At 39.3% G+C, this 22,791-nt stretch overlaps 1 protein-coding gene across 1 annotated transcript in view; it reads left to right on the plus strand.

Moving 5' to 3' along the window:
• Positions 1-22,791, plus strand: part of MYH15 (myosin heavy chain 15) — a 146,815-nt gene that overhangs the window by 13,655 nt on the left and 110,369 nt on the right. Inside the window, exons 7-11 of the mRNA XM_058731500.1 lie at positions 174-266; positions 3,001-3,064; positions 3,155-3,250; positions 12,707-12,810; positions 14,064-14,202. Of these exons, the coding sequence (XP_058587483.1) occupies positions 174-266; positions 3,001-3,064; positions 3,155-3,250; positions 12,707-12,810; positions 14,064-14,202 (496 nt within the window). The remainder of the gene's footprint in view (positions 1-173; positions 267-3,000; positions 3,065-3,154; positions 3,251-12,706; positions 12,811-14,063; positions 14,203-22,791) is intronic.

Raw genomic sequence — 22,791 nt, forward strand, 5'->3', positions numbered from 1 at the left:
TATTTTTCTGAGTTCCCATCCCAAAGTAACATTGTATAACCAAATCTGGAAATGGCTTTTAGCTACTGGTTATCAAAACAAGAATTGGGTCTGGCCTAGGAATGGAGGGTTTATCACATTACAGAATTTTGCTGAAAATTTTATCTGTTTTATTTCTCATACCTGCATCTCAGGGGACTTTAGAAGATCAAATCCGTGAAGTGAATCCTATCTTGGAAGCATTTGGAAATGCCAAAACCCTTAGAAATGACAACTCCTCTCGTTTTGTAAGTAGCATGATTAAGCATCATATCAGAGTCTTTAATTTTGAAACAAATGATAAAATTCATGTCTTAGCACATAGGTGTAAAAAAATTTCTGGAACACCAAAGAGGTCTTTGATTAAAGTTTATAATATTGTTAGAGTTTTTGAAAAAGAAAGAGATCAGTTTCATCATTAAGAAATTAAAACTACATACAAATGTGCAACCTGAGGAGCTTCTGTTTGGTCAGTTTTAGGAAGAAAATATTTAATAATTTCAAATTCCTTTCCACTCCCAGTAGGGAAGCTTACCCAGCAAATTCCAATGACGCTTTATATTTTATTACATTTCACAGATTTGAAAGTACTTTCTCTTTCATAATTTCCTATACTCCTTATAACAAATCGATTTAGTAAGCACTTCCTAATTCACTTAGTATAATTATTGTTTCTACTCTTGCCTATGGCTCCCCTACCTCTGTATATTTTCCATGGGGAATTTTTTTGTTGGGAGACAACATTTTTTAAAATAGCTTTTGATAGCTTGCAGCCCCAGGATAGAGAAAGAATTTGGATTTCCAACCCTAGTTTCACAAATCCATTTTATGCCAAAAATGAGTGGCAGGGAGCCACTCTATAATTTACAAGGAAATTTGCAGAAGGCTTCCTGTTTGAATCTTTGGGCACAATTACATAACACCTCATGCTGATTTGGCTAGTTTCCATCCAGGGCCTTAGCACTGCCCTGCCTGTGCTTACATCTGCTTGTAATGTCTGGCTGCATAGCAGGTGCTAATATCGGTCCATAAAACAACTGCTAGATTTGGGATTGATTAGAATGTGAAAGCGTTTTCTGCTGAAATGTGAAAAGAAGCTGTAAAAGAAGAGGGGAAAAGGAAGGAACAGAGGGAAACAGAGGGAAAGGAAAAGAAGATAAAAGAACATAAGACAGGAAAAAGTAAAAGGAAGAAAGGAAAAAACAACAAGTAGAAATAAAGATAAATGAGAAGGAAAGAAAGCAATTGAAAAAGAACAAGAGGGGTGCCTGGGTGGTTCACTTGGTTAAGCATCTGACTCTTGATTTTGGCTCAGGTCATGATCTCACTGTTGTGAGATCAAGCCCTGAGTCAGGCTCTGCACTGATAGTGTGGAGCTGGCTTGGGATTCTCTCTCTCTCTTCTCTGTCTCTCTCTCCCTCTCTCCCCATGCTGGTGCTTGCTCTCTCTATCTGTCAAAATAAATAAACATTTAAGGGAAAAAAAAGAAAGAAAAGGAACAAGAGTGAGAAAAAAGTTGGAAGGATAGAAGAAAAAATAGAGAAGCAAAATCTACAAAGATGGATGAATGGAAGGTAGAAGGAAAGGAAGGGAGAAGGAAAAAGGAAAGAGAAAAAGGGGTCCAAAAATTAAGAAAGTCAGGTTAAATGATTTCAATTAATACTGTGTATATATGTATGTATACATAAATGTAAGTGTATAAATGCACATATATGTGTGTACTTTTGTGTGTGTGTGTGTGTGTGTGTGTGTGTGTGTGTGTGTGGTTCCCATTGCCCTACATTTGTTAACTTAGTGGCTCAATCCCAGTGCTTGTAGCCACTCTCCTTCCCTTGCCCAGCTGCTATCCTGCTCTGACTCCCTCTTTAAATGGATGACCTCCACAAGCTGGCCTTCTGCCCGGCACTATCATCCCCATCCTGCAAGATCTAGCTGCCACTGATGCTTCATCTTACTTTTTATTATTATTATTTTTAATGTTTATTTATTTGGGGGAGATAGAGACAGAGCACGAGCGGGAGAGGGACAAAGAGAGAGGGAGACACAGAATCTGAAGCAGGCTCCAGGCTCTGGGCTCCACAGAGCCCGACGCAGACTCCAACCCATGAGCAGTGAGATCATGACCTGAGCTGAAGTAGGATACTTAACTGACTGAGCCACCCAGGCATCCCCCACTGAGTGTCTCCTTAGCTGCTTGTGGCTTCTGACATTGGATCTGTCACCTCTGGGCAGCCTTTCTGTACCATTGGATCCTGTCCTATGGCTTTTCATGAGAAGAAAGGAAGGAGCCCCAACTATTATTTATGCCAAAGTAGTATTTTTAAAACATAAATGTGATCACATCATTTTTCTGCTTAAAATCTCCCAGTATCTTCTGAGCATACATAAAATTAAATCTTACTCCTTCCTCTGGCCCACATGGCTTACTGATATGGTGCCTGGTGACTGTCTACCTGTCAGACTCCTTTTACTCACTGAACTCCTGCACAACTGACTTTTCTTCTTGATTCAAGACTCACCAAATGTTCCTGTGTTAATGCCATTGCATTAGCTGCTTACACTTAGAATCTAGAAGAGTAAGGACCACACCTGTTTTTCTAACATGGTATGTCCATGGCCTAGCAGGTTTCCTGGGTCATAGTAGGTGCTCAACAAATGTTTGCTGACTAAATGAAAGAGTTTGCTGCATGGAGAATAGTTTTCTCATTTTCAGATCAGAACACGGAGGCCCAGAGATGATTCAAGAACACCCACAAAAATACACAGCTAGAAGTCGGCAGATCTGAGACTAGAATCCAGGACCACTGCCAATCCTGGTGTCATTCTGGCTTGCTCCTAGCATTAAGTGGTGTCATCTCAGACCTATGTTGCATTTTTCTTTTAACTTTGGGGAAGTAGTCAGTTTGAGAGGAATGTGTGTAATAAAACCATTGCAACTGTTCGGAATGTTTCAGTAGGAGACCGTGTTTTGTGTCCACCTAGGGCAAATTCATCAGGATGCACTTTTGTGCCAGAGGCAAGCTGTCATCTGCAGACATCGATATTTGTGAGTAGCCACTATACTATTTGATTACTTTTCTTCTAAGTTTTGCAAGAACACCTAAGTATGAATCTTTATCCTTTTCTCATCCTGCAGATTTGTTCGAAAAATCCCGAGTGATTTTCCAGCAGCCTGGAGAGAGAAACTACCACATATTCTATCAAATTCTGTCTGGAAAAAAAGAACTTCATGGTGAGTGCATTATTCTGGAGCTTAGGGACATACTAAAACAAAAGACAGAAGTCAGATTACAGACCTGGGAAAGGATTGCTTAATAAGTCTCTTAGCCTCTTTAGAACTCAGTTTATTCAACCTATAAGGTAAATAATTATTAAGCCAATCATAAAACCAATGTTCTATACTTTTATATGGCTAGAGAGTAAATGTTAGCCCTTTCCCCCCTATGTAGTAGTGTTTGGAAGTGGGTAGGATGCCCAGCAGGCATAAATGAATGTGTGTGTGTGTGTGTGTGTGTGTGTGTGTGTGTGTACACACGTGCATGAGAGAGAGAGAGAGAGAGAGAGAGATGTGTGTAAAAATATTAAATAATTTAAGGCCTTCAATGATTAGAAGATTAGAACCACATGAGTGGTATAGACAGGAGGCCAGAAGTGGGAGTCACCACTATGGTGCATAGTGGACAATGGGAGTTTTATAAAGAAGGGAGGCTTTGGGTTGGGCTATAAAGGATGGGAAGGGGATTTAACCAGAGTGAGTGGAGGATATTTCCTATGGGAGGAACAGTGGGTACAGTGACAAGAAAGGGTAGGGAAAGATTATGCAGCAGAGAGACCCGGTTGACTGAAGGAAAGGATCTGATATAGGAATAGTGGAGATTTTATTCTGATGGTTTCTGAACTCAAGGAGTTGGGAGGGCGTGTGTATGTGCATGCATCTACATGTGTGTTATAGGGGGAGGGTAATAGGAGGTCATGATTTGTTGAAGGCAGGGACAATGGAGCTGGTGTGGTGGGCAAGAGGGATGGAAGGTGGAGATCCTAGACGGAAGTGACTATAGCAGCCCTGCTGTGAGATGACAAGGTATTGTTGAAGGCAGTGTCAGTGGGAATGGGAGAAAAGGAAGTGGATTCATAGAGGAATAGACAGGTCTTAGCAATGACTGCAGGAATGAGGGAAAGTGAGGAGTCAAAAATCCTCCCAAGTTTTATAATTTAACAAGGATAAAGGTAGTGCCACGAACAGAAATGAAGAAGTAACTTGTGTGGTAAGAGAATGAACTTCATGTATTCATTCAACAAATACTTATTGTAGGGCTGCTGTGTGTGCACCAGGCACTGTTGCTTAAGCATGGGTGTTGGAGAAGAAATAAGACAGGTCTCTGCCCTTGTGAGTTTACATTCTAGTATGGAAGACAAGTAATAAGAAAGTAAACAAAGAAATATATAATTTTAGAGAGTGGTAGGTCTACAAAAAACATAGGGTGAGGGGACAGAGTGAATTTGGGCTTGGTGGGGGTATGTGGTTATATTTTAGATAGAATGGTCAGGCAAGATCTCTCTGAGAAGGCAATATTTTCACAGACCATAGTATGAATAAGCAAGCAAGTAGGCTAGATGTCCAGGAATAAAGTTCCAGGAAGAGGGAACAGTAAATGCAAAGACGCTGAGGCAGGAATGAATTTGGTTTACTCTTGAAATAGCAAAATGTCCCTTGCAGGTGGTAGAGAGAAGGTAACGAAGGGGGAGATGGGCAGGGCCAGATCAAGCAGCGTCTTACAGGCTTTGGCAGAGTTTATAGTGAATTTTAGGTGCTATGGGAAGTCATTGGATGGGGAGAATGATAAATTGATTGGATTGCAAAGGTCTTGCATATGAGGTAAACCACTGAGGACAATGATGCTCCCACAGGAATGGATGTGGGATGAGATAGAAGATCCAGGCGAGGTCACGATCTCGCGGTCCGTGAGTTCGAGCCCCGCGTCAGGCTCTGAGCTGATGGCTCGGAGCCTGGAGCCTGTTTCCGATTCTGTGTCTCCCTCTCTCTCTGTCCCTCCCCCGTTCATGCTCTGTCTCTCTCTGTCCCAAAAATAAATAAAAAACGTTGAAAAAAAAATTAAAAAAAAAAAAAAAGATCCAGGCAAGCAAATTGATGGAGAACAATCCCCCCAGCCTGTTATCCTAGATTAAGTATACTAATCATACACTTGGCTGTGTTTTGACCACATGGCCTTCAACTTCAAAGAGCTCTTACTGAATGGGGAAATATCTGCAAACTGGAAAATTTGCCACAGGCACAATAGGTGATATGAAAGCAGCAGCTATTCTTCTCACTTTCCCTCCACCTAACCTTGAACAGATTTTTTTTTAATCTCCCTTTGATTAGCCCTGCCAAATCTAACATTCTTGGCACAAATTTCTATGCTGTACAGGGTATGTGACACAGAGGGTCCAATGTAAGTACCAGCAGTGACTGCAAGGCTTGGGGAGCTGTTTACTAATAGAACCACCTGAGGGCTCTGGGCTGCTACGGAAAAAGCATGCTTATCTTGAATTCATTGATCTTGTGGAGTCTTTGGGGGCTGCAGAGATTGATTACTGTACAAAGGCTGACATCTGGTGGTCCATATTGGGTATTGTCAGTCCACTTGTTCTCACCACTGGTCATTCTTTGGGACATTTTAAAATTTGAACTCTTTTTATTCATGTTTGCCAAAGGAGATCTTCAGAAAGATCTCCCAAGAATTGATACAGGAGAACACATCTTAGCAACATAAGGATAATGTCCAAATTTCCTATTATAGAACTATTATAGAAGAACTGGGTATGGAAAATCAGTCAAGAGGCTGGCCACCCACTGAAGAAGCCTAGGAAATGGGGTGATGGGTTACCCCAAAGTCAAGCCCCAATTAGTCTCTACATGGTCTGGAACATGCCTTTACTCCCTTTCAGTTTAGGCTCACCCTTGTTCAAGCCATGGCTAAAACTCACTTTCTTAGTCCCTTTAGACACGGCCCCTTGAAATTCCTTAATTCTTAATACCAACTGTATAGATTGGTGCTGCATATACCTTCCTATTTTTTCTTCTCTCCTTTACTATTTTTTTCTATTCATTTTTCGTACCCATTCTTGCTATTCAACTAGTGTAGAAACTCTAGGGTGAAAGGTCAGAAACATGACCTTGTCTCTTGGAATCCCTAACATTTTGCTTACTGCTCTAAGTGCTCACTTTAGTATGTGGCAGTAAGGCAGTGTGGAAGTTGCCAAGAGGTGTGCCTGATCCATCTACTAGTGGCCTGAATGCATCTGGGGGAAGAAAGTGTCAGCATCTGGACCTCCTAGTCCAGAGCATATTAAGTTGTACTCCTTTTACCCATTATGTCTCTCTTGAACTAGTCTTGTATCTTTACTCCCTTTTCTCCCCACTGGTTGTTAGGAGGAACAAGATGTGCGTGTGGTGGTGGTGCCTGGCCTAACTCTAGAGAATGCTATTCAAGCTGTAGACTATGCGAATGATTCTTTCTGGAGCTGGGCAGTGTACAACCTCTTCAGAGGTACATGGCAGTGTGAGAAATTGGTAATGATGACTTATGTGGCATAGAGGGACTAGCTACAGAACTTTGTGATTTTAAGGTGTTTTTGGTTTTTTTTTTTTTTTTTTTTTTTTTTTTTTTTTTTTTTTTTCCCAATGGTTAGTTTTGCTCCTTTTCATAGTGAACTCAGCTAAATCTTGGAGAGCATTCAGCCATCCATGCAAAAAGTAAAATTTAATGTCAAGATGACATGGAAAACAGCCTTGAATGATAAAATACTCACTCTTAAAGGGCTCTCTGAATCTGCTATTGAAGAGAGAGATCTAGAAATGATACCGGCACATTTTGTGGTTGTGAAGCAGTTGACTTTTAGCATCCTCTCGTGCCCCCTGTCTGTGCTCTCTCCAGCCCTCCTGAAAATCTCCCTCATTCTCCACATGCCCACAGCCTGGTCAACAATCTTGTGTGTGGGCCTTTAGTGGCCTAGATAGTCTTCCTGGGCCTAATAAGTGCCTCACAAAAATGTATTCACTGTTTGCTTTTTTTCCATTCTCTCTTGGCCATTTCTCTTGGTAGAAATGAAATTAATTAAATAAAGGAATCTCTGTTAACATGATATTCCAAGGTAACTTCAAGCCTCACCCCAATTAAAATTAATTGCTCCTTGAAAACAAATTTTGATAAGGCCCAGGGGGGAAGATGTTTTGAGCTAAAGGCCTTTCGGAGTTCCTCAAACACTCAGGCATTTAGTTTGTACATTTTTTAGAGCCACCACTTCATTGTGACTATATCTGCTCCAGATGATTAGGCCAATGCATCAGCCATATTTCTGGTTAGTGAGATAAAGCAAAAGCCCATTAAGTATCCTTTATAACTTCCAGAAGTGTATCTGGAAGCAAGACCCTCCTTCTGTCTATGCAAAGGAAGAAAGGAATTATGATTATAGTTACAAACACAGGTTCGAGTAGGTAGGTGGCTTAGTCTAACAGAAATACTAGAGACTAGGGGCACTTGGGTGGCTCAGTTGGTTGAGCATCCGACTCTTGATTTCAGCTCAGATCATAATCCCAGGGTTGTGGGATAGAGCCCCACATCAGGCTCTGTGCTGAGCAGGGAGCATGCTTAGGATTCTCTGTCTTCCTCCCTCTCTGCCCCTCCCCCAGCTCTCTCTCTTTCTCTCAAATAAAATTTAAAAAAATACTAGAGACTGTGTTTTAAATTCAATATACTATTAATTGTGTCCTGGGCAAGTCATGGGGCTTTCCAGGTTTCTATTTTCCTATATTCAACATAGAGAAAATAATGTCAAATATAGCACCTTTGGTCATCACAACCAAAATGAAATGATCAAAAATAACCTAATAAGTATTAGTGTAGGGACGCCTGGGTGGCTCAGTTGGTTGAGCATCTGACTTCAGCTCAGGTCATGATCTCACAGTTCCTGAGTTCGAGCCCCACGTCGAGCTCTGTGCTGATAGCTCAGAGCCTGGAGCCTGCTTCGGGTTCTGTGTCTCCCTCTCTCTTCTGCCCCTAACCCACTCACATTCTGTCTCTGTCTCTCGCAAAAATAAATAAACATTAAAAAAATTTAATCAGTATGAGTGTAAAATGAAAAGTATATGAATTGTTACAATTCAGAATGGTCTAAAAGGTAATTCTTGGCAAAACAATTTTAGAAGGTAGGTTCGTTTTGTTTTTTGTTTTTTGTTTTATGTAAATTGAAACATCCAACTGAAACATCCCCCACACTAAAAAGTGGGTGTGTGATAGCACTGGTTAGGTGTGTGATTCCTGTAGCCTCCTACAGGGAGAGGACCATGTTATTTTTGTATCCTTACCTCCTCCCATATCATACACCTATTCTAGAGAAAGAAGATTAAGTAGATACTTTGATTGGAAAGACATGGAAATGATGTCTGTATTTGGCTGTAAAGGAGGTGAGAGGACAAGATTTTAAGGCCCCTTGGTGTCTGGCCTGGCTACGGCCTTGCATTCACCAGCATAAGGAACCACAGAAGAGGCATAGCTTCAGGGCAGACATGGTAAATACCCTGGATTCGGTTTTCGTAGTGTTGGGTTTGAGCTACTTATGGCCACCTGCACCGAAATATCTAGTAGGAAGTTGGAATTCTAGGTCTGGAACTCAGAAAACATAGGTTCGAGTCATCACTAAAACCACAAATGAGCCTTGCAAGAAGAATGTATAGAGATTTTTTGACCTTTAGAGTTATGACAATATTTGACACCACTGATTACCCATTCCTCCTTGAAAATCTCTCCTCTTGGCTTCTAGTACACCACCCTCCCTTGTTCCTCTCCTAAATCTCTGGGTATTTCTTTGTGGGTCTCTCTTTTTCATCTGGCCTGTGACTTTAGAGTGCCCTGGGGCTCAGTCCTTGCATCTATCTTGTGGTGACCTCCTGTAGACTTTTTTTTTTCTTTCAAGATTTTATTTAAATTCAAGTTAGTTAACATACAGTATAGTATTGAGTTCAGGGGTAGGACCCAGTGATCCATCACTTATATATGAAACCTAGTTCTCATCCCAACAAGTGCCCTTCTTAATGCCCCTCATTCATTTAACCCATTCCCCCACCTTCTCCCCTCCAGCAACGCTCAGTTTGTTCTCTATAGTTAAGAGTCTCTTATGGTTTGCCTCCCTCTCTGTTTTTATTTTAATTTTTATTTCCCTTCCCCTACATTCATCTGTTTTGCTTCTTAAATGAGTGAAATCATATGGTATTTGTCTTTCTGATTGATTTATTTCATTTAGCATAATACACTAGTTCCATCCACACCATTGCAAATGGCAAGATTTCGTTCTTTTTGATGGCTGAATAATAGTTCATTGCATGTGTGTGTGTGTGTGTGTGTGTGTGTGTGTGTGTTAGTGTATCAACAGTTGATGGACATTTGGGCTCTTTCTATAATTTGGCTATTGTTGATAGTGTTTCTATAAACATTGGAGTGCATGTGACCCTTCAAATCAGTATTTTTGTATCCTTTGGATAAATACCTACTAGTGTAAGGTTTGAGGAACCTCCATTCTGTTTTCCATAATGGCTGCACAATAAGCCGACAGTTGTGAAGATAGTTTCTATTGGATGATTTCCACAGTTTGGAGTTCAGACTTATCTCCAGCATTTTAGACTCCTAGCTAACTGACCCTTATTTCTCTACTTGGTTTGGAGAAGGACCACATTATATGACTGACATATAATGAAATTTACTTGTGATTTTTTTTCTATTGTACCACTAGTTTTTGAGGATTTTTCACAGTGTAAAATGACAGAATCATAGATTGCTGTGGTTTAGGCTGTGTATTTAGTAAAAACTATGGGTTTTAGATGTTTGAGGGAAATTCCTATGGAAAAAAGAAAGACATGTAGAAGAACCCATAACAAGGTTAATGGGCATGCCTCAGGGTTTTTGAGATTTCAGTGTGTACATTTCCGTTTAGTTTACACAAGTATAAAGCACTTTAAGTGAAAAAATATTTTCTGGAAATTTATAAGATGAAATTACATGGTATCTACTCTTTTATTGTCTGGCTTCTTTCACTCTGTGTAATTATTTTGAGAATCTTCCATGCTATAGCGTGTATTCATAGTTCATGCATAGGCATCTCAAATTTAATGTGCCTGAGACCTGTTCCTGAACCACCCTCCCACACCTGCTGCTACCACAGTGTTTCCCAGGGCTATTGAAGGCAGCTCCACCCTTCCGCTTGACTCACCACAAACCCTTGGAATTACCTTTGATTATCTGTTTCTCCCACCTTATTCTCACTTGTTCCATCTACTTTCAAAAGCCTTCTTACTATCTTTGTTGGTACTGCCCTGATTAAATACCATCACCTCTCTCCTGGATTAGTTAACCATCTCCTGCCTGGTATTCCTGCTTCCACCCTTGCTTCCTCTGTCTTCCACCCAACAGCCATGGTAAATATAATAATAATAATAATAATAATAATAATAATAATAATAAATCAGATGATGTTACTCCTCTGCTCAAAAAGCTTCAATGGCTTCCTGTCTCATACCGAGCATAAATGCCCAAATCCTCACTCTGGCCTGTAAGGAGCTATCATCTGTCCTCTTGATGCCTCTCGGACCTCAAACCTACTATTTCCCACTTCCTTCATTTGCCCGTTCCTGACCCACCTTAGCCACGCAAAATGCCAGGCAAACTTCCCCCTCAGGGCCTTTGCATTTGCTCTTCTCTATCTAGAACATTCTCCCTCATTTATCTCCACGGTTCTCTCCCTCAACTCTTGCAGGTCTTTACTGAAATGTCACCTTATAGAGGCCTTCCCTCATCACTTTCTTGAAAATTGTAACTCTGTATCACCAATACTTTTTTTGTTTTTAAGATTTTATTTTTAAGTACTCTCTACACCCAATGTGGGGCTTAGACTTACAACCCGGAGAGCAAAAGTTGCATGCTTCACCTGACTGAGCCAGCCAGGTGCCCCCATATTGCCAATACTTTTTATTCCCTTTCCCTGCTATTTTTCTCCATGGCACTTATCACCATCTTACATCCCATATGTTTTCATGCATTTTACTTATTCTTAACATTTCTGTCTCTTCTCTCCTCCTATTAGGATATAAACTTCATGAGGGCAGGATTTTTTTTTTTTTCTTCTCACTGATGTATCTCTAAAACTTACAATGCCTGGCACATAGTTTGAACTCAGCAAATATTTGTTGATATAAAGTGAGGCATGAGAAAGAATATAAAGAGATTCTTGGGAAGTATTAACATTTAAAGGATCTTTGAATCATTCAAGTAAGAATTTAAGGATTATATTTCTATTAAATATACATTAAATACTATAAATACAGTACTTGCCTTCGGCATGATTTCCTTTGGGCTGGTTCAATTTCTTTTTACTTTTTAACTTTTATAAAATAGCTTCTTTGAAGCATTATCGACATAAATGTAAGTGTTGACATATGTATATATGCCTGCGACCATCACCGTAATCCAGATAATTCATGTATCCATTCAAAAGTTTTCTCATGATCTTTTATAATCCCCCCCAACCTGTTCTCACTCCTCTGTTTCTCCCTTCCCACCCAGTCCCTTGGCAAGTACTAATATGCTTTCTGTCACCATAGATTAGATTACATTTTCTTGAATTTTATAATTTGGAATCACACAGTATATACTCTTTTGCTGTCTGGCTTTCACTCAGCATAATTATTTGGAGATTCTTCCATGCCATAGCATACATAGTTCATAGTTCATTCCTTTGTTTGCTGAGTAATAATCTGTTGTATGGATATCCAACAGTTTGTTAACTCTTGATGGACAGTTGGGTTGTTTCCAAATAAAGCTGCCATGAACATTCGCAAAATGCAATTTGTTTCTGAGATTTGGGGTTCAGGATAGCAGCTTCACTTTGCTGAGTGACAAATACGAAAATCAGATCAGCTCAAAGAAACTTCGTTGGAAGCAAATGTTAGGCATTAAGCGGTGAATGTGATTTGGCCAAGTCAGTCGCTGATGTGCTGCTGACAGCCTGCCTTGGTTTCTGCCTGCATTATGTTTCCTAAGTGAATCATGTCAGGAGTCTTAGACATATTAGAGGTGCAGTGCTGAACACAGAGGCTGATTTATGGATCCCTTGAAAGACATACTCAGTCTCCCAATAGGAAGGACATGATATGACAGGATTACATTGCTAATGTTTCCTGGGTGCTAACCCCAGGGTCTGCCTGTTTCCCAGCCTTTGAAATTCAGGCCTCTTACACTTATAATTTTACAAAACATTTTTTTGGCCTCTGCCCTCAACCATGTATCTAGGCCAAATTTCTGTTTTCAAAGTTTTGCCAACCCACATTATCTGGGTTTTTTGTTGTTTGTTTGTTTTGTTTTTGTTTTTGTTTTCACACCAATTCAAGCTGCTGCAATTGAATCTGCTTTTGGATTTGGTCTGCCTGGTCTTCTCTTGGGAGGCATTAACACATGACTGACAAGTTAATAGAGGGCAAAATTTGATTGCAGAGGTTTGGCTGAAGAATATGGATTTTATTTTGGCTTGTTTACAAGTGTGCTATCAGCTGTAAGAATAAACTGTGAATATAGGTCAATTATTTTCTAAAGCCTTGTGTATTTCTCTGACTGTTTAACTGATGGTTTTCCCACTGCAGACATGCTCCTGGTGTCTGGAAATCCCTCTGACTTTCCCTTTTGCTCTCATGGAGTAGTTGCTATGGACAGCTGGGATGATGCTGAAGAATTGCTGGCCACAGATGTAAGGCTTGTTAGTTACCAAAGTCTGGTAATAACAATGAGAAATGAAAGCATTTCAGATCTTCCTTCTGAAGGGTCCAGGAGAAGTGACTTTCCTTCCTCTGGGGGTGGAGGGTGAAAGGAGCCCCGTTAGATCTGTGGCTGTTCAAAGTCTACTAACTGTAAAAGTGCACATTGGTCAGTATGGTAACTTTGGAACATGTGGCAACATGGGTAGATGTTTCAACTCAGTGACACCCACTGTTTTTATTTGGTATATCTTTATAGTCTTTGTTCTTTTTTTTTTTTTTTTTTTTTTTCTATTTGGGGTTGCTACTATGTAGTTGGTTTGGGAAGATTTTTTTTTTTTTAAATAAAAGATCATAATCACACTGTATATACTACTTGGTATACAGAGTTTCCTTTTTTGATTAATCTTATAAACATTTTCAGTGTTATTACGAACTCTTCATAAACATTTAAATGAATATTTAATATTTTATCATACATTTGTCCTGTACTGTGTTTAGCTATTCTCCTATCGTTAGACTCAAAGTTTTTTTGATTTGTTTTTTACTGTGGTAAATGTTTATAGGCAAATGTCTTTTTCTGTATATTAGATTCACCTTATGCTAGATTCCCAAAAGTGAACTTACTAGGTAAGGATTATGAATTCTTTATGGTCTCTTGATACATATTCTAAATTAACTACTAGAAAGATTGTACCGATTTCTACCCTATTGGAGTGTGTGAGAACACACATCTTACCACGTGCAGTGGCTTCTTAAGATTTAGGTCTTCAGTGACATGGCTTTTTCTTTTCTGAAACACTTCTTTTTGCCAGTCTTTGAATAAAGTATGTCTGGGGGAAATGTATAGGAGCCTCCAAAATAAGCAACCCACCAGATATAGTGTTACTTTCTGCCATTACAATAGAAGACAAAACCATTTACCTTATATAGCAAGTTAATGATCAATGGCTAGAAGGGAGAAGAGAGGAGCAGGGCATCCAAGGAAAGTTCTAAAACTACTGGAAATTAAACAAGCCTTCCTAATTCTCTTTTAAAGGGATAAGCAGACTGCGGGTGACCAAGTGCCAACAGGCCCGATTTGCATTGCTTTGAACAGAGCTGTCACACCTCGGGCTGTGGCGATCTGTTTCATTCCCTTTGACAGCCTATGGAGTGTAGGGATGTGTGACACACAGCAGGGGTGAGGTGCTTACTGCAGCCATTAGGCAAATGAAGATATGGCCATCTGTTTCTCTTTTTACAGCGGGCCATGGACATCTTGGGCTTCCTTCCTGACGAGAAGTATGGATCTTACAAACTCATTGGAGCCATCCTGCACTTTGGAAACATGAAATTTAAACAGAAACCCAGAGAAGAGCAAGTGGAAGCAGATGGCACAGAAAGTAAGAATTGCTTTGAGGCCGTGGCATATATTCTGTTCAAATCCCTGAGCCCAGCCCTGCTCCCTTTTCCTTGCAGTTACCTTGCCTCTTAGATTTTGAAAACATTGAAACTGATCAGCAATCTCCCTCAATTGTTTCTCCTCAAAATTCTTCTCTTAACCATCATTCTGATGTATAATTCCAATATTTCAGAATGAGAAGCTTTCCTTAATTATTGACAATGCTAGTAAATTTGCTAAACTTGGGTACTATAGGATTAACTAGGAGAAAGCCCTTCTGTCAGCACATAGTCTGCTGAGAAAAACAGAGAAAGGAGGAAATTACCAGAAGATGTATTAAATGACATAATGGAGGTGTGAACAAAGATCTTTAGAATTCCCAAAGTAGAGTTTCCATTGGGTTGAGAGTACAATGGCTTCATTTCCCTTTGTTTTATATTCACATTAAAACATCTATATTCTTGGGGCACCTGGGTGGCTCAGTTGGTTAAGCGTCCCGTCTGACTTCAACTCAGGTCATGATCTTGCGGTTCATGAGTTCGAGACCCACATCAGGTTCTGTGCTGATAGCTTGGAGCCTGGAGCCAGCTTCAGATTCGGATTTTCTCTCTCTGCCCCTCTCCCCCCACTCTCAAAAATAAATATTTAAAAAAAAACTTTATAGTCTTGCCTGCTTACCAAAAAAATTTGAGGCATCCTCCTTACGAAAAGAAGGAAGCAGGGCACCTGGGTGGCTCAGTTACACGTCCAACTCTTGATTTCAGTTCAGGTCGTGATCTCACAATCAGTGAGACTGAGCCCTGTGTGGGGCTCTGACCTGACTGCATGGAGCCTGCTTGGGATTCTCTCTCTCCCTCTCTTTCCCTCTCTCTCTCTCTGCCCTTCTCCCACTCATTCACATTCTCTCTCTCTCAAAATAAATGAATAAGCTTTAAAAAAAAAAGGGAAGGAAGCATAGTTATTATAATTATTTCATTTAATACTAAAATTCCTGGCTGCTAAAGCAAAAAAGAGAAAACCCATTCATTCAAATCTTTCAACAAGTAATTTCTTAAAATTTTTTGTTTTCAATTGTGCTAAAATATCCATAACATAAAATTTACCATTTTAACTGTTTTTAAGTATATAGTTCAGTGACGTTAAGCGTATTCACATTGTTGTACAACCATCACCACTCTTCATCTCCAGAACTTTTTTCATCATCTGAAACTGAAATTCTGTACCTATTAATAATTCCCTATTACCCCATTTTCTGAACCCCTGTCAACCATTAATCTATTTTCTGTCTCTATGAATTTGCCTACTCTAGGTATTTAGGTAAGTGAAATCATACAGTATTTGTCTTTCTATGTCTGGCTTATTTCACTTAGTATAATGTCTTCAAGATTCATGTTATAGTACATGTCAGAATTTCATTCCTTTTTAAGAAATGAATAATATTCCATTGTATATATATTTCACATTTTGTTTATCCATTTATCCACTTACAGACACTCAAGTTGCTTCTACCTTTCACTACTATGATTAATGCTACTGCGAACATTGGTGTTTAAATATCCATTCAAGTCCCTGATTTCAATTCTTAAAAAAAAAAAAAAAATTATAATAGCTATCCTAATGGGTATAAAGTAGTATCTTCTTGTGGTTTTGATTTGCATTTCCTGATGATTAGGCATGTTGAGTATTTTGTCATGTGTTTATTGGCCATTTGGATATCTTCTCTGGAAAAATATTAATTCAAGTACTTTGCCCATTTTTGAATTGGGTTGTTTGTTTTTTAATTGTTTAATGAATAATTTTTGAGGCCAGTCTATGCCAGGGGCTGTTTTGGTGCTCAGGATATACCTGTGCACATGAGATCATCCCTGTCCTGACTACCTAGTGTGGGAGATAGACCATTATACATAAGCAGACAAACACACATGAAGTCATAATGAAAAAAATAAAGCAGAGTAGAAGAATAAAGCATAATCGGGATTTGAAGGTTCTTGTAGATAGTCAGAAAATCCCCTCAGGAAAGAGAACACTTGAGCACAGATGAGAATGAAGTGAAGGAATGTGACCTGATGCTTGTGTAAACATCTTATATTAACATATTAAAATGTGCTTTTATAACATCTTATTTTGTTGCTTTTTTTGTTGTGTTTTTGTTTTTTGGTTTTGTTTTGTTTTTGCTTTTTACACTCTTTGAAACAGGTTTTTTGAAGAATTGTTCTCATTATGAAAGCTAGGCATACTTATTTATCATAAAATACATACAAGAAAATGATGTACATAATATCCTCCAATCTCCCCAGTGGTTCCTTCTCAGAGTCTTTGCTGGACTGTCCTCATCTTTCCCATTTCTAAATGCTATAGAGATGCTGGGCTTGATCCTTGAATCTTTTCTGATTTCTTAGGTGGTCATCTCAAATTCAACCTGTGTAGAATTAAATTCTTCATCTCACCCCACCCCTGCTCTTCATTTCTCTTCATTTCTCAGTTTTTAGTAAATGTCAACTGGATTCTCTCAGTTGCCCTAACACTTAGCATCATCGTGAACTCCTCTGTCTCTGCCTTGCTGTATCTACCTTTAAATATGTATAAAACTCATAACTACTTACACACCATGACCATGTCTACTGTTAGCATCTAGCCCGAGGCATCATTTCTTACAAGATTATTGAAACAGCTTCTTTATTGGTCTCCCTGTCTTCACTCTTGTCTCATGACTGATAGTTCTGCACAGAACAGCCAATGGTGACTCTTTCATAGTGTAAGTCCATTCATGCCCTCTCCTTGCTCTAGACTCACTAATAGCTCCCATGTTACTTAAAATAAGCCCCAAGTTCCCTTCATAGCCTCATCCTCTGTGATACCTCTAAATCTCTCTAATCCCACCTCCTACTGTGATACTGTGACTTTTTTTGATATTGTGGTTTTTAATAAAAAATTACATTTTTTATTAACTTTTTATTAAACTCAAGTTTCTGGCACAGAGTTCTTAAAACTTTTGGAATTTTCTAAGTGATGAGAGCAATAAAGGTGCTTTTGTTATGTTAATGAGTCGACTTTTGGACTGTAACTAAGGATGGGAGCTGGTCACCATTGGAACTAACCAGGTGGTTAGAGAGATGGAACTTTCAGTCCCACCTCCAACAGGGGAGAGGAGAGAGGCTAAAGATTTAGTTCCATCACAATGACCAATGATTTAATTAGTCATGTCCGTGTAGTGAAGCCTCCATAAAAACCCAAAAGGACAGGTTTAGAGAGCTTCTGGGTTGGTGAACATACGGAGATTTGGGAAGACAGTGTGTGTTTAGGGCATGGAAGCTTTGCACTCTTTTTCTATACCTTGCCCTATGCCATCTATTCCATCTGGCTATTCCTGAGTGATTTGTTTTTATAATGAATTATTGATATAGTAAGTAATATATTTCCTTGAATTCTGTGAACCCCTAGCAAATTAATTGAACCTGAGGAGAGGGTCATTGGAACCACGGATCTACAGCCTGAGTCGGTAGCCCAAGAGACAACCTGGATTTGTCATTGTCATCTGAAGTGGAGGAGGGGGAGAATAGTCTCATGGAACTGAACCCATGCAATCTGATGCTATCTTCAGGTAGAATTGAGTTGAATTGTAGGGCACCCAGCATAGGACACCCAGCTGGTGTCACAGAATTGCTTGGTGTGGAATCATCACCACCCCCACTACCAACCTATGTCCCCGAAATAGGGTACAGAAACTTCATCTACCATTTCCCCTTCTGTCATTCCCTTCATTCAGCCCTACTGGTCTGTTGGCTCTTCTTAGAGCATAGGAGCTCCTTGTTTCAGGACTTTTTCACGACTTCTCCTTCCATCGGGAGCTCTTTTTTCCTAGGCATCCTCATGGCTTACTCCCTCATTTTATTAAGGTGTCTTCTTCAATGGTGACTTCCCTGACCACTCCCGCTGCCTCCTGATCACTCTCTTTCTCCTTAACCTGAATATTTTTCTTCATGTCATTCACACAGCTATTTTTTATTGACCAACAGGGACTTAATTTGGTGTGTTCAGTGCTGTGTTTCTGCGTTTTAAAAAAGTGCCTGGCACATGATTATTTGTTTAAAAAAATCCTACTTACTCAGGGACAATCACTGCTAATGCCAGAGGACACATCTTTCCTGTGTTTTTATAGTTGAATATGCACAGAGAACTTTTTTAAACAAAATATATATGTTCATGCTTTTCATGTTGTTTCATTCTAGAGTTTTTCACTAAATTATATGTGAACATCTTCCGTATTTTCTGCAATAACTTTTTAGATGGTTATAAAGTGTCCCATGTATGGATAATTAGCTTAAATATTTCTTATTGAATAATTTATTTCCAGATTTTTACCATCATGAACAAAATTTTGGTGAACACCCTTACAAATTCAAAGATATATATAATTTTCTTAGAATAAACTTCTAAAAGTAAATTTTTCTCTCAAGCTGCCCTATGTTTTGCCATTTATATTCCTATTGGCAGCTTTGAGAGTAACTTTCTCACTGTGTTCACTAACATTAACAGTTCTTTCTCTTGCCAAATAGCCAAGTTTTGTTTTTTATTTAAATATTAATAAAGTTAATTTTTGTGTGTTCTGACGCATTTGCATCATTTCTTTTTCAGATTTTTATTTCCATCCTTAGCCCACTTTTAAATTGAGCACATTTTGGGGGTGTGTGGGTGGTTCCGTCAGTTGGGACTCCACCTCTTTTTTTTTTTAACGTTTATTTTTCTTTTTGACAGAGACGGAGACAGAGCATGAGCGGGGGAGGGGCAAAGAGAGAGGGAGATACAGAATCGGAAGCAGGCTCCAGGCTCTGAGCTGTCAGCACAGAGCCCAACGCGGGGCTCGAACTCACAGACTGTGAGATCATGACCTGAGCCGAAGTCGGACGCTCAACCGACTGAGCCACCCAGGCGCCCCTACAACTCTTGATTTCAGCTCAGGTTGTGATCTCCCAATTTGTGACATGGAGCCCCATGTCAGGCTCTGCCCTGACAGCATGGAACCTGCTTGGGATGCTCTCTCTCTCTGTCTTTCTCTCCGTCTCTCTTTCTCTCTTCCCCTCCCCAGCTCATGCTCTCTCTCTCAACATAAAAAATAAACATTAAAAAAAACTGAACATTTTTGTTGGAAACAATCGACTTTCTCACTGATTTCTTAGGGCTCTTAATCTATTAAGCGTTGGTGATTTTTTCCCCCCAATTAACCATAGAGGGAGGGTTGAAGGAGCTGGACAGATGGACAAGAGGGTAGAAAGAGAGAAGGCACCTAAACTGAAGGGGGCATTTTTGCCTTTACGTCTTTCTTGAGTGCCAACCCCACATTCCTAACTTCCTATGGGCATAATCACCTGGTATCCTAAACTGTGTGGCTAAAACTCATTGTATTCTTGTCTCCTCCCGCGAGTCGAGACGTCTTTCTATTGACTTCTCTATTTGTATTCATGCTCTGCTCTTCTCTCCACTTCTCAGGTCAGAACCTCTTAGTCAAGTTTCTCAGTCTTTTTTTCCCTTTCTTATTACCAGTTTAGACCATCAGCACTTTGCATGTTGGCATCTTGCAGTGGGTTCACTTTCTTTCTACTCTTCCTGCTCTGGTCTGTCTTGCACACCTGCACAAAATTAATCATTGTGAAGCCTGACTCTATGCCATTGCTTTACTAAAAGTCCCTTTACTGTTTCTCCATTATTTAATGAATACCTTATAGTGAGTGGCATCAGATGTCTTCTGTGACCAGAAATCACCCGCTTTTCTGTTTATTGCTCACTCCCTGACTTTGTGGTCCAGTTTGACCAGGCATGCTCTGGCCTGCTGCAGTGCCTGTAAGTCATGCTGATCTGTCTCAGGTATTCTTGTTCACCTGTATTTGCCTATTATTATTAAAAAAAATTTTTTTAATGTTTATTTATTTTTGAGAGAGAAACAGAGCACAAGTGAGTGAGGGGAAGACAGAGAGAGAAACACAAACTCCAAAGCAGGCTTCAGGCTGTCAGCACAGAGCCCAATGCAGGCCTTGAACTCATGAACGGTGAGATCATGACCTGAACCAAAGTTGGACACTTAACCAACTGAGCCACCCAGGTGCTCCTCCTGTATTTGCCTATTAAACCATTCTCATCTTTCAAGGCTCAGATCAAATACTATTTCATTTTGAAATCTTCCTTGGTCAGACAGTCCTAAGGGATTCCTTCCTCTTTCAAACTTTCCTAATAATCGATTTCTTTGTCTTTGATAAGAAGTTGTTTTACTGACTTGTTATTTTTTTCTGTTTTATTTACTTTCATGGATTATAAACTCCTTGATGCCCAAATTTTTTTGTCTTGTTTATCTGTCTTGCTACAGCATCTAGCACTTAGGCCTTGCACATAGTAAGTGCTTAGTAAACTTTATTCAATAATAATAGCGAAATGTGAACAGCTCAGAAATCATATTAGAACCCTACTTGAAAGGCTAACAATTAAATGTCATTCTTCTAACCCCTCTTTACATCAGCCAGGATTGACAAAACTGGATTTTGTTCCTTTCTTTATATCTGGTTGTTTACATATGGGATTGAACTGGGATGAAATTGTAAAGTTGGAAAAGATTGCCTTTTGTTTTTCTCTACCCCCTTACTTGTTTTCAGGTGAAGCCAGACTTTGTTCTACCTTCTTGACCTCAAAACGTACTTACTAAACCTGGTTACCATTCTTAAGAGAATAGTTTTCCAATTTGGCTGCACATTGGACTCACCGGCGAGCTTTGAAATTTCTGAAGCTCAGCCCTCACCCAGACCAAAGAATACTAATCATGGGTATAAGTACAGGCATCATTGTCTTTTTTACAACTTACCAGGTGACCCCACTGTGCAGCCAAGTTTGAGGACCACTATAATATGGACTGTGTTCTCAAATCTTCATGTATGTCAGAAGCACCTGGGGAACATGATAAAAACAGGTCCAGACCCAACCACCTTCAGCAAGCTCAGTCCTTTGTACCTTTATGAGCTCTCCGGGGTATTTTGATTCATGCCAATGTGTGAGAACACCTGCTCTAGCTAAACATTGCCTCTCCCAGGTAAGACCAGACAGCCTAATTAAAAATCCCTGGGTTTATTCACAAGGTCCTGGGGCATGATGGTGGGAATTTCATAAAGCCTCTTTTCAGAACATATCAGTTTACATGATGAAAATGTGTTTACAGACCTTGCTTTGTTCATAATATCATTTCCTTACTGTCTGATGGATATTTATTCATAGATTTAAACTATTTTCATCTTGGTTGTGAAACTTTTAGTGCAAATGAAGTCACTTATTTTTTTAGAGCAAGATGACAAGTACTGTTTTCTGTCTAAACAAAACAAAACACAACGAAAAACTGAAGAATGTGTAATATCCACCTGTAGGATAAATGCAAGGTATACCACTTCTCTGTCTGTAGACACTTGACTGTCTGTGGAGTGGGTGGCAAATAATTCTGTAATGTTGGATGCTATTTCTGTTAGAGCTTAAGGTGGGATACTGTACAGAGAATTTGAGTTTCCTTTGTTCATGGATAAAAATAGACTCAAAAGACTGTCCTTAACACTGGAAAAAGGAGGTATGAGTTTGAGACTATTATTACCTGTATTGTCCATCTGAATGCTTCCAAAGCTCAGAAAACTGAACTCCTTTTTTTCTTTTTTTGAACAGATATTGTAGGAACTGTTCATTTTTCACATTGTCAGTTAGAATTCATTTCCACTCAGATTCATCAGGCACATTACATTTCTCCTTTTTAAAATATTTTTTAATTCTAGGTCGTGTGCTCTTTAGAGTTTCTTCCAGTGCAAAAAGGCTATGATTCTGATCCATCGGATTCTCAACTTGAAATAATCATGCTTTTGTCTCCAAATGTGGCACTCTTAGCAGGGATATCTCAGCATAGGATGAGCACATCTGCTCTACTTTTGATTTCCCATTTATTTCCCCAAATAGGCTTTGCATTTTGAAAGGTTTCATAGCAACTGAGTACCTGGGCCATTATCTCTGACATAGAGTAGGTGTGTAGCCTGTAGAAATGTATGTATAATATATATTGATCTTAGTTAACAAGAAAATAAATATTTCAAGCTTTTTAATCCTTTGTGAAAGTTTCAAAGGCCCACAAAAGGAAATGGGTATAGTTAATACAAGTGACATACAGTTCTCTAATTGTTTTTTGTTTTTACTTTACTCCCTATTTGTGGTTATTGCTTAGTGAAGTAATGAAAGACTGCATTTTCACCTCTTGTAAGACATTGTTTCATAAAGTGACTACATCAGAGATACTAGCATATCTCAGAATTCATATAAAAATGTAAGGTATAGCAGAGGGGTTAGATGAGCAAAATATTCCTTTGGCTTGACAACTAAAGAAATCTATAATTGGAGTGCGCTTATAACTTTTTGCCTGTGGCATTCTTTTGTATTGTCATTTTTTAACACATGATGTGATACATGTTTATTCTTTCTTCCCCACTTTCCTTAGAAAATGGAAGCACTGATTTAGAATAATGCCAATTGTGTGGGTTGTAAGTATATTTGTTGGGCAGCAGAGGGCACTATGGAGCAAACA

Source organism: Neofelis nebulosa, chromosome 5 (assembly GCF_028018385.1).
Source record: "Neofelis nebulosa isolate mNeoNeb1 chromosome 5, mNeoNeb1.pri, whole genome shotgun sequence".
In the NCBI taxonomy this organism is placed as follows: domain Eukaryota; kingdom Metazoa; phylum Chordata; class Mammalia; order Carnivora; family Felidae; genus Neofelis; species Neofelis nebulosa.